The 15,648-nt window shown below is 46.1% G+C and overlaps 1 protein-coding gene across 2 annotated transcripts in view; it reads left to right on the top strand.

Annotated features, from left to right (window-relative positions):
• Positions 1–418: 418 nt before the first annotated feature.
• The window catches only part of LOC126481560 (uncharacterized), a 34,609-nt gene continuing 19,379 nt past the window's right edge, over positions 419–15,648 (top strand). The window contains exons 1-2 of one of the 2 annotated variants that reach the window (XM_050105402.1): positions 419–537; positions 13,223–13,468. In XM_050105402.1, the coding sequence (XP_049961359.1) occupies positions 510–537; positions 13,223–13,468 (274 nt within the window). In that variant the 5' untranslated portion in view covers positions 419–509. The remainder of the gene's footprint in view (positions 538–13,222; positions 13,469–15,648) is intronic. The other variant, XM_050105403.1, reaches the window with a different exon arrangement.

The raw sequence follows: 15,648 nt of genomic DNA, 5'->3' as shown, positions 1-15,648 counted from the left end.
CAGGAATTTGATGAGCCAGTTTTTGATTGCAGACCACAAGCTCTAGTACTTGATGTTGTAAAACTTTAATATTTATTCCTTTCTTTCCTTCTTGAACATTTTTTTTATAGTTTTCGTTTTGTTTGGGGATGGACGTCTTCGTTACGTAGTCTAATCTTCTGTACATTGTTGTACGCCGTAAGTGTTGTCAGTAGGTTTACATCGTTATGTAATCATTCCAACATGCTGTTCGGGGAGTATCCTCTCAATTTTCGATGACGTGTTAACTTTTTGACTCTGGTATTGCCACATATATCTCGCAGCAGCCGCAGGTTGCTAGAAATGTCAGTTTTTTTGCCATCGGCGCTTGTCCTGCTTGACGGTCTGCAGATAAGGCACGCCCGGGAGATAACGGCCCGTAAGCTGGCGCAAAGGATAGCCACGGTCGTGGACAGGGAGCGGGGAATGGCTGAAGCTACGCCAGCGCCGCTGTATAAAACAGCGGTGACATCTGGTACCAAAGTCGCGCGATGAGGGTCTGTCTTGTTCTCTGCCTTGGTGAGTATCGCTCGAAGGCGAGTCGGTCAGTACATTTCCATCGCCATCGCGGCGTTTTAGTGCGAACTAGACCAGCATTCGCCTCTGGAATCATTTAAGAAAATCTTTATTTTAAGAGTTACGGTACTCATTTTTATCATTTCATTTTTTTGTGAGTTTTCGTTAATATTACGTAATCGAATGCATCTAAATTACTAATATCGAACAATATTCTCTAGTTCCCCATTCATTTCATTGAATTTCAAATCGGCGAGACAGTTACGTGCACTTAAAATACTCCAGCAAGCAGAAGGGGAAGACGCCTTCCGATTAGGTTTGAAAACATTTTGTTTGTCACTAACTTCCTTCACATTTTGTGTCAAACAATTGAAAATGTACGTTGTAAAGCTCCACACACTCTTTTTACACAGTTCTTTTTATAGAAGTGCAATAGTGAGACACTAGTTTCATAATCTCATATGTCAACTGGAGCAATCTGTAGTTTTCTTAAATAGGGGTCTACAGGAACTTCATGAAACAAAATGATATGGCTTACTTTTGGGTTAAAAATATTCTCTGTGACTGATATACACTGTTTCAAGATATTATCCCACTTCATATAAAAAGTACACGGTCTGATAAAAAATGTGAAGCATCTAGAGAGGAAGGAGAAAACGACGTAAACTTCACTGGTTCACGGGATATGTGACGTTATTTCAGTGATTACAAAATCGAGTCAAATTTAGAAAAAAAAATCTTGGTAGTTCGATCAGACCAGACGTGAAAGCCATTTCACGGCTGGTACTGACATCACTTAAAACTATCAGGCTAGTAAGCTGTGGTCGATGTATAGAACGTTCTCCTAACGTTTCCTCTCCGACTACGGATGACATCTTGTAGAGGTAAAATGGCGAACTGCATCCACAACTCGAGGGAGCGCCAAGTACGAGTACATAGGAGGCAGTACAGAGGACACCGCCGTCTATCACGTGACGTCGGCTACGAGATTATCGCTGGTAATGCCAGCATTCTCGATTGAAAGTAATCGATTATCATTGTTACGTTGCAATGTTGACATCCAAATCGTATGTAATTTAACAAGTTCCTCTTTTCTGTTAAAATTATTATGGTGTTTCTAAATGTCAATGGCCTCTCTATGTGTACGCGAACGATAATGCGACGTTTCTGATATGACACTCGCCTCAGTGAATTTTATTTCATGTTCATCCTCTTGGTACAGATGCTCCGCTACAGCCGATTTATCCGTATGTCCCAGGCGGTAATTCCTCTTGTGTTCAACGAGGCGTGTGTTAACACTTCTTCTACATCTACATCTACATCTACATCCATACTCCGCAAGCCACCTGACGGTGTGTCGCGGAGGGTACCTTGAGTACGTCTATCGGTTCTCCCTTCTATTCCAGTCTCGTATTGTTCGTGGAAAGAAGGATTGTCGGTATGCCTCTGTGTGGGCTCTAATCTCTCTGATTTTATCCTCATGGTCTCTTCGCGAGATATACGTAGGAGGGAGCAATATACTGCTTGACTCTTGGGTGAAGGTATGTTCTCGAAACTTTGACAAAAGCCAGTACCGAGCTACTGAGCGTCTCTCTTGCAGAGTCTTCCACTGGAGTTTATCTATCATCTCCGTAACGCTTTCGCGATTACTAAATGATCCTGTAACGAAGCGCGCTGCTCTCCGTTCGATCTTCTCTATATCTTCTATCAACCCTATCTGGTACGGATCCCACACTGCTGAGCAGTATTCAAGCAGTGAGCGAACAAGCGTACTGTAACCTACTTCCTTTGTTTTCGGATTGCATTTCCTTAGGATTCTACCAATGAATCTCAGTCTGGCATCTGCTTTAACGACGATCAACATTATATGATCATTCCATTTTAAATCACTCCTAACGCGTACTCCCAGATAATTTATGGTATTAACTGCTTCCAGTTGCTCACCTGCTATTTTGTAGCTAAATGATAAAGGATCTATCTTTCTGTGTATTCACAGCACATTACACTTGTCTACATTGAGATTCAATTGCCATTCCCTGCACCATGCGTCAATTCGCTGCAGATCCTCCTGCATTTCAGTACAATTTTCCATTGTTACAACCTCTCGATACACCACAACATCATCCGCAAAAAGCCTCAGTGAACTTCCGATGTCATCCACAAGGTCATTTATGTACACTCCTGAAAATGGAAAAAAGAACACATTGACACCGGTGTGTCAGACCCACCATACTTGCTCCGGACACTGCGAGAGGGCTGTACAAGCAATGATCACACGCACGGCACAGCGGACACACCAGGAACCGCGGTGTTGGCCGTCGAATGGCGCTAGCTGCGCAGCATTTGTGCACCGCCGCCGTCAGTGTCAGCCAGTTTGCCGTGGCATACGAAGCTCCATCGCAGTCTTTAACACTGGTAGCATGCCGCGACAGCGTGGACGTGAACCGTATGTGCAGTTGACGGACTTTGAGCGAGGGCGTATAGTGGGCATGCGGGAGGCTGGGTGGACGTACCGCCGAATTGCTCAACACGTGGGGCGTGAGGTCTCCACAGTACATTGATGTTGTCGCCAGTGGTCGGCGGAAGGTGCACGTGCCCGTCGACCTGGGACCGGACCGCAGCGACGCACGGATGCACGCCAAGACCGTAGGATCCTACGCAGTGCCGTAGGGGACCGCACCGCCACTTCCCAGGGACACTGTTGCTCCTGGGGTATCGGCGAGGACCATTCGCAACCGTCTCAATGAAGCTGGGCTACGGTCCCGCACACCGTTAGGCCGTCTTCCGCTCACGCCCCAACACCGTGCAGCCCGCCTCCAGTGGTGTCGCGACAGGCGTGAATGGAGGGACGAATGGAGACGTGTCGTCTTCAGCGATGAGAGTCGCTTCTGCCTTGGTGCCAATGATGGTCGTGTGCGTGTTTGGCGCCGTGCAGGTGAGCGCCACAATCAGGACTGCATACGACCGAGGCACACAGGGCCAACACCCGGCATCATGGTGTGGGGAGCAATCTCCTACACTGTCCGTACACCACTGGTGATCGTCGAGGGGACACTGAATAGTGCACGGTACATCCAAACCGTCATCGAACCCATCGTTCTGCCATTCCTAGACCGGCAAGGGAACTTGCTGTTCCAACAGGACAATGCACGTCCGCATGTATCCCGTGCCACCCAACGTGCTCTAGAAGGTGTAAGTCAACTACCCTGGCCAGCAAGATCTCCGGATCTGTCCCCCATTGAGCATGTTTGGGACTGGATGAAGCGTCGTCTCACGCGGTCTGCACGTCCAGCACGAACGCTGGTCCAACTGAGGCGCCAGGTGGAAATGGCATGGCAAGCCGTTCCACAGGACTACATCCAGCATCTCTACGATCGTCTCCATGGGAGAATAGCAGCCTGCATTGCTGCGAAAGGTGGATATACACTGTACTAGTGCCGACATTGTGCATGCTCTGTTGCCTGTGTCTATGTGCCTGTGGTTCTGTCAGTGTGATCATAAAGTTTCCCCTTCCTGGGACAATGAATTCACGGTGTTCTTATTTCAATTTCCAGGAGTGTATATTGTGAATAGCAACGGTCCTATGACACTCCCCTGCGGCACACCTGAAATCACTCTTACTTCGGAAGACTTCTCTCCATTGAGAATGACATGCTGCGTCCTGTTATCTAGGAACTCCTCAATCCAATCACACAATTGGTCTGATAATCCATATGCTCTTACTTTGTTCATTAAACGACTGTGGGGAACTGTATCGAACGCCTTGCGGAAGTCAAGAAACACGGCATCTATCTGTGAACCCGTGTCTATGGCCCTCTGAGTCTCGTGGACGAATAGCGCGAGCTGGGTTTCACATGACCGTCTCTTTCGAAACCCATGCTGATTCCTACAGAGTAGATTTATTTTCTCCAGAAAAGTCATTATACTCGAACACAATACGTGTTCCAAAATTCTACAACTCATCGACGTTAGAGATATAGGTCTATAGTTCTGCACATCTGCTCGACGTCCCTTCTTGAAAACGGGGATGACTTGTGCCCTTTTCCAATCCTTTGGAACGCTACGCTCTTCTAGAGACCTACGGTACACCGCTGCAAGAAGGGGGGCAAGTTCCTTCGCGTACTCTGTGTAAAATTGAACTGGTATCCCATCAGGTCCAGAGGCCTTTCCTCTTTTGAGCGATTTTAATTGTTTCTCTATCCCTTTGTCATCTATTTCGATATCTACCATTTTGTCATCTGTGCGACAATCTAGAGAAGGAACTACAGTGCAATCTTCCTTTGTGAAACAACTTTGGAAAAAGACATTTAGTATTTCGGCCTTTAGTCTGTCATCCTCTGTTTCAGTACCATTTTGGTCACAGAGTGTCTGGACATTTTGTTTTGACCCACCTACCGCTTTGACATAAGACCAAAATTTCTTAGGATTTTCTGCCAAGTCAGTACATAGAACTTTACTTTCGAATTCATTGAACGCCTCTCGCATAGCCCTCCTCACACTACATTTCGCTTCGCGTAATTTTTGTTTGTCTGCAAGGCTTTGGCTATGTTTATGTTTGCTGTGAAGTTCCCTTTGCTTCCGCAGCAGTTTTCTAACTCGGTTGTTGTACCACGGTGGCTCTTTTCCATCTCTTACGATCTTGCTTGGCACATACTCATCTAACGCATTATGTACGACGGTTTTGAACTTTGTCCACTGATCCTCAACACTATCTGTACTTGAGACAAAACTTTTGTGTTGAGCCAACAGGTACTCTGAAATCTGCTTTTTGTCACTTTTTCTAAACAGAAAAATCTTCCTACCCTTTTTAATATTCCTATTTACGGCTGAAATCATCGATGCCGTAACCGCTTTATGATCGCTGATTCCCTGTTCCGCGTTAACTTTTTCAAATAGTTGGGGTCTGTTTGTCACCAGAAGGTCTAATATGTTATCGCCACGAATCGGTTCTCTGTTTAACTGCTCAAGGTAGTTTTCAGATAAAGCACTTAAAAAAATTTCACTGGATTCTTTGTCCCTGCCACCCGTTGTGAACGTCTGAGTCTCCCAGTCTATATCCGGCAAATTAAAATCTCCACCTCCTCCCAGAACTATAACATGGTGGGGAAATCTACTCGAAATATTTTCCAAATTATCCTTCAGGTGCTCAGCCACAACAGCTGCTGAGCCAGGGGGCCTATAGAGACATCCAATTACCATGTCTGAGCCTGCTTTAACCGTGACCTTCACCCAAATCATTTCACATTTCGGATCTCCGTCAATTTCCTTCGATACTATTGCACTTCTTATCGCTATAAACACGCCTCCCCCTTTACTGTCCAGCCTGTCTCTGCGGTATACATTCCTTCTTGTGGTACCAACATAAACCAGTCCACAACTACAAGAAATTTTATGTGCACTCGGTGTAGCCAAAGGACGTCGTGTATATTTTGCCGATCTTAAACATTCTTTCATCTTCCTGGTAGGTCTCAAGATAGTTTCCACACCGTACTTGCTCAACCCTTTCCAATTGCGATCTGTAATCTTTCTGATAAACGGAAGGAAAACTTTCCCTTTGTGCTTCCGTCATTTCTCATCGGTCCTGATTTTCTCCCAAGGGTGAAGTGGCTAGAATAACCATTCTTCTTGAATGTCGACCGTAGATGTTCAAGCTCGTCTTTTAAGTAAGTTGGTTCACGAACTTTGTGTGCCCTATCTGTCAACATTCCAGTCACCCCTCTTTTCTGTATGGGGCGGTGGTTAGAATCTTTATGGAGGTAACGGTCAGTAGGAGTGGCAGTTCTGTATGGCCCAACGCCCCATTCTCTCGCTTGATAACAGACACATCCAAGAAATCCAGTTGGATGTTATTGGTTCAAATGGGTCTGAGCTCTATGGGACTTAACTTCTAAGGTCATCAGTCCCCTAGAACTTAGAACTACTTAAACCTAACTAACCTAAAACACCTCACACATCCATGCCCGAGGCAGGATTCGAACCTGCGACCGTAGTGGTCGCGTGGTCCCAGACTGTAGCGCCTATAACCGCTCGGCCACCCCGGCCGGCTTGGATGTTATTCTCCGTATCCATAGTATATCGTATTTTCGGATTGATACAGTTGAGATGTGTCAGGAAGGCAACCAGTTCCTCTTCACCGTTTGCCCGTACTATGCAAGTCTCATCGACATAGCTGGTCTTTTCCTGGAAGTCTGCAACGCCTGTTGTTCAACGTTCTCCATAAACAAATTGGCAACAGCTGGACCAAGAGAACTGTCCATAGCCACACTGTCAATCTGTTCATAAAATCATTATTGTATTGAAAATAAGTCATGGTGAGACAGTGTCTGAATAACTCCACAATATCTTCTGGAGAAATGTCAGCTATACGTGAGATAGCTTCCTTCACTGGAATCACGGTAAATACGACACAGCGTCGAAACTAACAAGGATATCACCTTGGACCATGCGGATTTCTTTTAACTTGTCAATGAAATAGCATGAATTTTCAATATGACTATCAGTTCCGCTAACATAAGGTTGCAGCAGTGAGGCAAAGTGTCTAGCTATTTCGGGAGTGGTAGACCCTATAGCCCTCACAGTAGGCCTCTAAAGAATCTGTGGGCTATGCACCTTGGGTAATCCACGGAGCGTAGGCGGGTACGTTTCTGTTTGCAGAGTAGTTTCTTATCGTCAGAGGAGAGTGAAGACGCTTTCACCACTCGATTAGCGATTTTTAAAATCTTCGTAGTCGGGTCCTTCCGAAGCTTTTTTTAATAATCGGTGGGATCCAAAATATTATTGATCTCTATGATAGTCCTCACTCCGCATCAGGACCATGGAGTTACCCTTGTCTGCAATACGAACGATAATGTTTTTATCCGCATTGGTATTCCTCAGCGCCTTTCTTTGTTCCTGCGACAAATTACTGTTAGGTGGCTTACATGTACGTAAAATTCTTACTGTTTGCTATCTAATTACATCAGCCGACTGCTGTGTAAGCTGATGGATCACTGCCGCAATATTTGCTATAATATCTTCCGTGGGTAGTTTCAACGGCGTCACAGCGAAATTGCCTTTTTTGGCTAGAACAGAAATTTCAACTTCAGTCAAATATTTATCAGACGGGTTAATAAAAGTTCGAGAATTATCCTCAACTGAAGCTATCGACATGTTCTTCGTCTGTCTATTAACTGGTATCGCTGTTCTAAATTCCATAGTCCTGAACGTTAGACCGTCAACCTTATTCCAGTCACAACACTGTGTATTATTACTAATAAATAAGTGGAGCTGCAATAGCTTACTGTCGGTCCATCTACATCTACGTCTACATAGATACTCCGTAAGCCACCGCACGGTGCGTGGCGGAGGGTGCCCTGCACCACTACTTGTCATATCCTTTCCTGTTCCACTCTCAAATAGAGCGAGGGAAAAACGACTGCATGTATGTCTCCGTATGAGCCCTAATTCCCGGTCCTTACGCGCAATGTATGTTGCCGGTTAGCCGCGCGGTCTATTGCACTGCTTTCCGGGCGGGAAGCCTTGCCGGTCCCCGGCACGAATCCGCCCGACGGATTCGTGTCGAGGTCCGATGTGCCGGCCAGTCAGTGGATGGTTTTTAAAGCGGTTTTCCATCTGCCTCGGCGAATGCGGGCTTATTCCCCTGACTCCGCCTCAGTTACACTATGTTGGTGACTGCTGCGCAAACACTTTCTCCACGTACGCGTACACCATAATTACTCTACCACGCAAACATTGGGGTTACACTCGTCTGGTGTGAGACGTTCCCAGCGAGGTTCACTGGGGGCCGAACCGCACAATAACCCTGGGTTCGGTGTGGGGCGGCGGTGGGATGCGCGGACTGCTGTAGCCTGTTATGGGGTTATGAACCACTGAGGGCTACGGCGGGGACGAAGCCCCTCCGTCGTTTCTAGGTCCCCAGTTCAGTACAATATAGTACAATACAGAGTTGCTTCTACTACAACCAAAGTATATTTGGCGAAAAGACCACTAATACAAGATAAGAGAAATTAGGGCTCATACGGAGGCATACAGACACTCGTTTTTCCCTCGCTCCATTTGCGAGTGGAATAGGAAAGAGAATGACTAGCGGTTGTACAATTTACCCTCAGCTATGCACCATATGGTGTTTTAGAGAGCTGCATGCAGATGTAGATGTCGACATATGGTATGAATTAAGAATGGTAGTTTATGTGGTCCACCAATCCTTATTTATATTTTACGTGATTTCCCCAATTCATTAAAGATAAATGCGAGGATGGCTACTCATAATAAACTATGGTCTATACCTTCTCCTTTCCTAACCTGTTATTTAGGTTTGTAAAATGAATGATATTTTTATGGCTCCATTTTTTAATAATAACAATGGTAGTTAGCGTGCAAATCTGAAGGAAGAAACACTGCTGACGGTTTACAGCCGTATTAAATTATGAAGTACATTCTAAAACTGTGAACACTATATCACATCTGCTGTATGGTTTACTATGGACGTATGAAAATTTGTTTCAGTCTGGAACTATAACCTGGATTTCCCGATTATTGCGAATGATCGCCTTAACCACTTCGGATATCCGTGCACGCCTCCCAGACCGATCCTAACTGTCATATGTCGTACTGACTATGTTCCAGAGCTATCGCACACCATTCAGACATATCTGAAGACATTTGCATCGAACTATGCCGACACTGTCAAATGCAGAGTTGGCACTAACTGTATCGCATGCTAAAGCAAGGCAAAATAACGAGAACAACATTGTCTCTCCCTATGCGGGAATCACAAGAAACATATGCGAGCACTATGGGACGTCGACACTATGACATAGGGAAGTTTGGAGGGAGGCATGCACACACAGTGGTTGTGAGAGCTCACGATAAGCCGGAATCCAGGTTGCAACTCTGGCCCAGCACAAAACCCTAAAAAAATGTGTCTTTTCCCCTGCAAAAGATAAGTTATGCTGCAAAAAATGGTTCAAATGGCTCTAAGCACTATGGGACTTAACATCTGAGGTCATCAGTCCTCTAGACTTAGAACTACTTAAACCTAACTAACCTAAGGACATCACACACATCCATACCCGAGGCAGGATTCGAACCTGCGACCGTAGCAGCCGCGTGGTTCCGGACTGAAGCGCCTAGGCTCGGCCACCGCGGCCGGCTAAGTTGTGCTGCATTCTGCAACCTTGTCATCTTTACTGATAACAGTAATAATAACAAATTTTGAGGAACCAAGGGCAAAAATTCTAGAAAATTCCAGGATGTAGTTACACAACCTCAGAAGCCCCCTCCCCAACATAGAAGCAATCCAAAATATCATTAAAAATTTGAGGAATGATAAGCCCCCTGGGAAGATTGCTGAAACGTGGAAAACTGCAGTGCTGTAGACTTCGAACAGGCATGTGATTCGATTGACAGGAAAACACTATTCAACACCTTTGAAAAAGTCTGGAGCTGACAACAAATCAGTGGCAACCGTAAAAGACCCCCTAACAAATATAAAATTACATTAGTAGGTGAAACCTCGGTGCTGGTGAAAGACAAGGATATGGATTGTTCTCACTGACGTTCGATTGTGTACTAGGAAACGTAATCACAGAATGGAGGAAAATAACAGAAGAAGAAGGATTTAAAAAAAAACATATTTGGCAGAAAATGAATAATCTGAGGACTGACTGTTTGGATTTTGCAAATGATATTACCATTCCATCTGAATCTATAGGATACGCAATAACACAGATGAATCCTCTACAGGAGACAGCTTCAAAAGCATGCTCACATACATCTTCTGAAGAAAAAGACTGTACGAAAGATGCGAAGGAGGCATGGAATCTGATCATGGAAGAATTAAACATCTAGATGAAATAACACTAGCTAGCCGGCGCATAGTCTGTCTAACACAGCTCTCGCACTGCTGGCTGTAGTGAGATGATGCTATCGTCTTCGGAAACGATTGCAGTCTGGGATGAGTGGCACTCCACTCTGACGGAAGAATACTTGCTGAAGCAGTGGCGTATGGAACTGTTGAGGCCGTGCCTACACTGACGTCTCTGATATTTTGATGCACCTGGTAGCAAATATGCTTACTAGTGGTTCTGTCGCGAGTTACCAACCTCGCCTCACCACCACAATCGTACTATCCCGTATACTTCAACATTGGAGTACAGTTCCAGTTGCCGCATCGTTTCGCTCACACACTTCGCTATACCTGTAAGCTATACTGCAGCGGAGCTGTATCAGCATGAAACCAAGAACAGGTACTCTGTTCCGCCAGTGCACCACGCATGTTGCGCATTGATATTAGCGTAGGGCAATGGTGTGTAATATACTTTCGGAAGTCGCTACATAAGTGTAACATTTTTCCATTCAGCAAAACGATAGTGCTATTCACATTGGTTCTGTTTCGCCCTGTGCGTAACACTTGTTCTTATTCTTACATTTCTTCCCCTGTCTCTTCAATACACAACCTGAATGGCTATTCACTTACGCTGGTGTCCAAAATTAAAGCAACGAACCGAAATTTTGCAAGGTTACGTTTATTTTTAATATAATCCATTATGGAGTCGAGGTAGCAGTTGTCGTTATACTGGTTATCACTGTTAGCATTCAACCGCGATTCTTATACATATATTTTAACAACGTGTTTCAAGAGACAATGCTCTCATCATCAGGTTGTAAAGTCTATGTCATGAAATTAAACGGACTAAAAAGACATGGTATTTTGTCTTTTTAGTCCGTTTAATTTCATGACATAGACTTTACAACCTGATGATGAGAGCATTGTCTCTTGAAACACGTTGTTAAAATATATGTATAAGAATCGCGGTTGAATGCTAACAGTGATAACCAGTTACGTTTATTTTGCCGCAAAACAGTATAATCAGGTGATAGAAAAGTAAAACCAATATAAAGAATACAGAACGTATACAAATGCAACATGCATAACGGTAGACAAAAATGTTCTTTTTTTTCCAACTTAATGGATTTACGCACACATTCCGACAACTGGGTAATACTCCCAGTATAAAGTGCGGCCACCTCTGGCAGCAATACAGGTCTGACAAACGACGGGACACGCTGTGAATTATGACAATCTCATGTAGAGGCAATAACGACGATTCTTCCTGCAGTGCCGGTCGCAAGTCTTGGATAGTGGTTGGTGGATGCTGACCTGATTATCCCGTGTCCCTAGTGCACACCAGACATGCTCTATGGGGTTCAAATCGGTAGAGCGAGCAGGGCACGCCATGCGTCCAGTATCGTCCGTTTCCAGGAAAAAGTCAACCACACGTACTCTATGAGGTCGAGCATTATCGCCCAACAATACGAAGTCTTGGCCCACAGCATCTCGCAGCAACCGCACATTGAGTCCCAATATCTCGTCACAATACCTGACAGCAGTTAAACCTTGTCGTTTAACCGTACAATTTCGTGAAGAGGTGTTCGAGTGGTTAACATAATCCCCGCCCACACCATTAGGGATCATCCTCGATATCAATCTCTTTGGGTCCTGAAATCGTGTTTCACGTTCCCTCCAGATGCTAATTCGTCGAGAATCACTGTCCAGACCACATCGGGACTCATCTGTGGTAAGAACATTGGGCCACTGTTCGACCGTCCAGATGGGTGGTGACGGCTCCACATTAGACGTTCCCTTCTGTGAAGACGCATCATAGGTACACATACGGCATGTGATCTGACAGTAAAGTCCACTGTGCCGAAGCCTTCTGTACACCGTTCGCCTCGGAACAACACGTCCAGTGGATGCTGCGAGGTCAGATGCCAGTTGCCGTGCAGCACTAAGGAGTTACCGTCGTGCCCTTACAGCCAGATAACGGTTCTCTCTTTCTGATGTTACACGCGCTCGGCCCCACCCTCGTCGTTGGAATACAGTTGTGATCTCTATAAATTGTGGCCACGTCTGAAAAACAATAGAACGATTCACATTAAGCCATCGGGCCATATCAGTCTGCGAGTGTCCTCCCATGGCCCTCCACCGCAGAGACTGGTAGACGTATTCTCTGTGTCACACTGCACCATCTGTGACTGTGTACACAGCGAGCGATTGTGGATGTGGGACTACCTGGCAAACACTGTCCCATTTAGGACGAGGAAGGAGACGAGGTACTGGCATAATGAAAAGCTGTGAGGACGGGGCTTGAGTCACGCTTGGGTAGCTCAGTTGGCAGAGCACTTGCCCGCGAAAGGTAAAGGTCCCGAGTTCGAGTCTCGGTCCGGCACACAGTTTTAATCTGCCAGGAAGTTTCACTGCCGCATTTGATAGGTGCCCTGACGCCGTTGTTGGGGTGGTTCAGAAACTGGCTCTGAGCACTATGGGACTTAACAGCTGAGGTCATCAGTCCCCTAGAACTTAGAACTACTTGAATGTAACTAACCTAAGGACATCACCCGCATCCACGCCCGAGGCAAGATTGGAACCTGCGACCGTAGCGGTAGCGCGGTTCCAGACTGAAGCGCCTAGAACCCCTCGACCACGTCGGCCGGTGTCGATGGCATGGTTGTCCATTGAACAGAACGCCATCTTGTTGCTAAAATTTTGGACACCTGTGTAGATTCTCTTTGACTTGCACGTTATTCCTGTTATGTTATTCAATTCCTCCTCGCGCCCTTTCAGCTTAAAAGTTGACTGGTTGTATCATTTGCTGTTAATGCCACGTGCCGTGTGTTGTCTCGCCAGCAGCCGTGGCTGTGGCGACAGTGGCGGCAGGATACAGTCCCTGGCAGAAGGGCGGCTGGTGTCCACCGGACTGCGCACACAACTGCACGATGGAGTGTCTCAACTGCAAGTGCCCCGGCGAGTGCTCTCTGGAGATGAACCGCGTGGTCGCTTGGTGTGACGGCGGATGGGGTCACGATCGCAAGGTGCTGCGCGAGTTCGTCAACTGCTGCGGCTGGCAGCGGGAAATCTGCCTGTACGGGAGGGGTAAGTGCCACCCCCTCACACCCACCACCCTCACAGCCTAAGGACGGCAGGGCGCTACAACCGCATTCGGCTGGCATTCGGGTCACTTGACGTCCCTCGCTCATTGTGTGCTGCCATCTTTGTCTTGACCGCCAAATTTACGAAAGTGTTGTTCAGGACACGATCACAAATAGATATGTCACTGCTGCGAGCAATTTGAGCTGTGCTCCTAAGGTTCCTGCCTACCCACTTCCTCATAAATCGTGGCATATTCAGAAAGAAACAGCCAAGAACTTGTGACGAGGAAGAAACTAAAAGTCGTTGCTGCTCGTTTCAATCACAGAAATTTAAGCTGTCCTCTTAGGTTGCTGTCTAACCATACCCTCTGAAATCTCGATGTATCCGAAAAAAAACCAGATATTTGTAACGAGGACTTTCATCTTTAGATTTTTAATCAGACTAAAGACACAAAATTGAAGAAACTCATTCCTGAGACTGTGTACTCTTCTATGCAAATAACATCCGATACTGTAGAACAGGCGTGGGCAACCTTTCGCGACCAGCAGGCCTGAGTCACATACATACATAAAAGCTACACTACTGGCCATTAAAATTGCTACACCACGAAGATGACGTGCTACAGATGCGAAATTTAACCGACAGGAAGAAGATGCTGTGATACACAAATGATTCGCTTTTCAGAGCACCCGGTGGCGACAGCTACAACGTGCTGACATCAGGAAAGTTTCCAACCGATTTCTCATACACAAACAGCAGTTGACCGGCGTTGCCTGGTGATACGTTGTTGTGATGCCACGTGTAAGGAGGAGAAATGCTTACCATCACGTTTCCGACTTTGATAAGGTCGGATTGTAGCCTATCACGATTGCGGTTTATCGTATCGCGACGTTGCTGCTCGCGCTGGTCGAGATCCAATGACTGTTAGCAGAATATCGAATCGGTGGGTTCAGGAGGGTAATACGGAACGCCGTGCTGGATCCCAATGGCCTCGTATCACTAGCAGTCGAGATGTCAGGCATCTTATCCGCATTGCTGTAACAGATCGTGCAGCCATGTCTCGATCTCTGAGTCAACAGATGGGGACGTTTGCAAGACAACAACCATCTGCACGAACAGTTCGACGACGTTTGTAGCAGCATGGACTATCAGCTCGGAGACCACGGCTGCGGTTACCCTTGACGCTGTATCACAGACAGGAGCGCCTGCGATGGTGTACTCAATGACGAAACTGGGTGCACCAATAGAAAAACGTCATTTTTTCGGATGAATCCAGGTTCTGTTTACAGCATCATGATGGTCGCATCCGTGTTCGGCGACATCGCCATGAACGCAAATTGGAAGCGTGTATTCGTCATCGCCATACTGGCGTATCACCCGGCGTGATGGTATGGGGTGTCATTGGTTACACGTCTCGGTCACCTCTTGTTCGCATTGACGGCGCTTTGAACAGTGGACGTTACATTTCAGATGTGTTACGACCTGTGGCTCTACCCTCCATTCGATCCCTGCGAAACCCTACATTTCATCAGGATAATGCACGACCGCATGTTGCAGGTCCTGTACAGGCCTTTCTGGATACAGAAAATGTTCGAGTGCTGCCCTGGCCAGCACATTCTCAAGATCTCTCACCAATTGAAAACGTTTGGTCAATGGTGGCCGAGCAACTGGCTCGTCACAATACGCCAGTCATTACTCTTGATGAACTGCGGTATCGTGTTGAAGCTGCAAGGGCAGCTATACCTCTACACGCCATCCAAGCTCTGTTTGACTCAATGCCCAGGCATATCAAGGCCGTTATTACGGCCAGAGGTGGTTGTTCTGGGTGCTGCTTTCTCAGGATATGTGCACCCAAATCGCGTGAAAATGTACTCACATGTCAGTTCTCGTATAATATATTTGTCCAGTGAATACCCGTTTATTATCTGTATTTCTTCTTGGTGTAGCAATTTTAATGGCCAATAGTGTAGGTGCCTGCATCATCATGTAATGTGACAGCAGCTCCTCTAGTTCATAAAGTCGAAACTTAGCACCTGTGACGTTAATTTTTATGGACTAATGCACCGTCATGAATGGCACCCATTTCTCATCATGCCATGCCAACAAATTATTCCTCAAATCATCCATTTTTGAGAGCACATTCATTTTGTTTTCATACCGTCTTAATGTGTTTACGTTTACTT

This window comes from Schistocerca serialis, chromosome 5 (genome assembly GCF_023864345.2).
Source record: "Schistocerca serialis cubense isolate TAMUIC-IGC-003099 chromosome 5, iqSchSeri2.2, whole genome shotgun sequence".
NCBI lineage: Eukaryota > Metazoa > Arthropoda > Insecta > Orthoptera > Acrididae > Schistocerca > Schistocerca serialis.
Note: the sequence above shows the minus strand (reverse complement) of the source record. Positions and strands in the feature narration are given on the sequence as shown.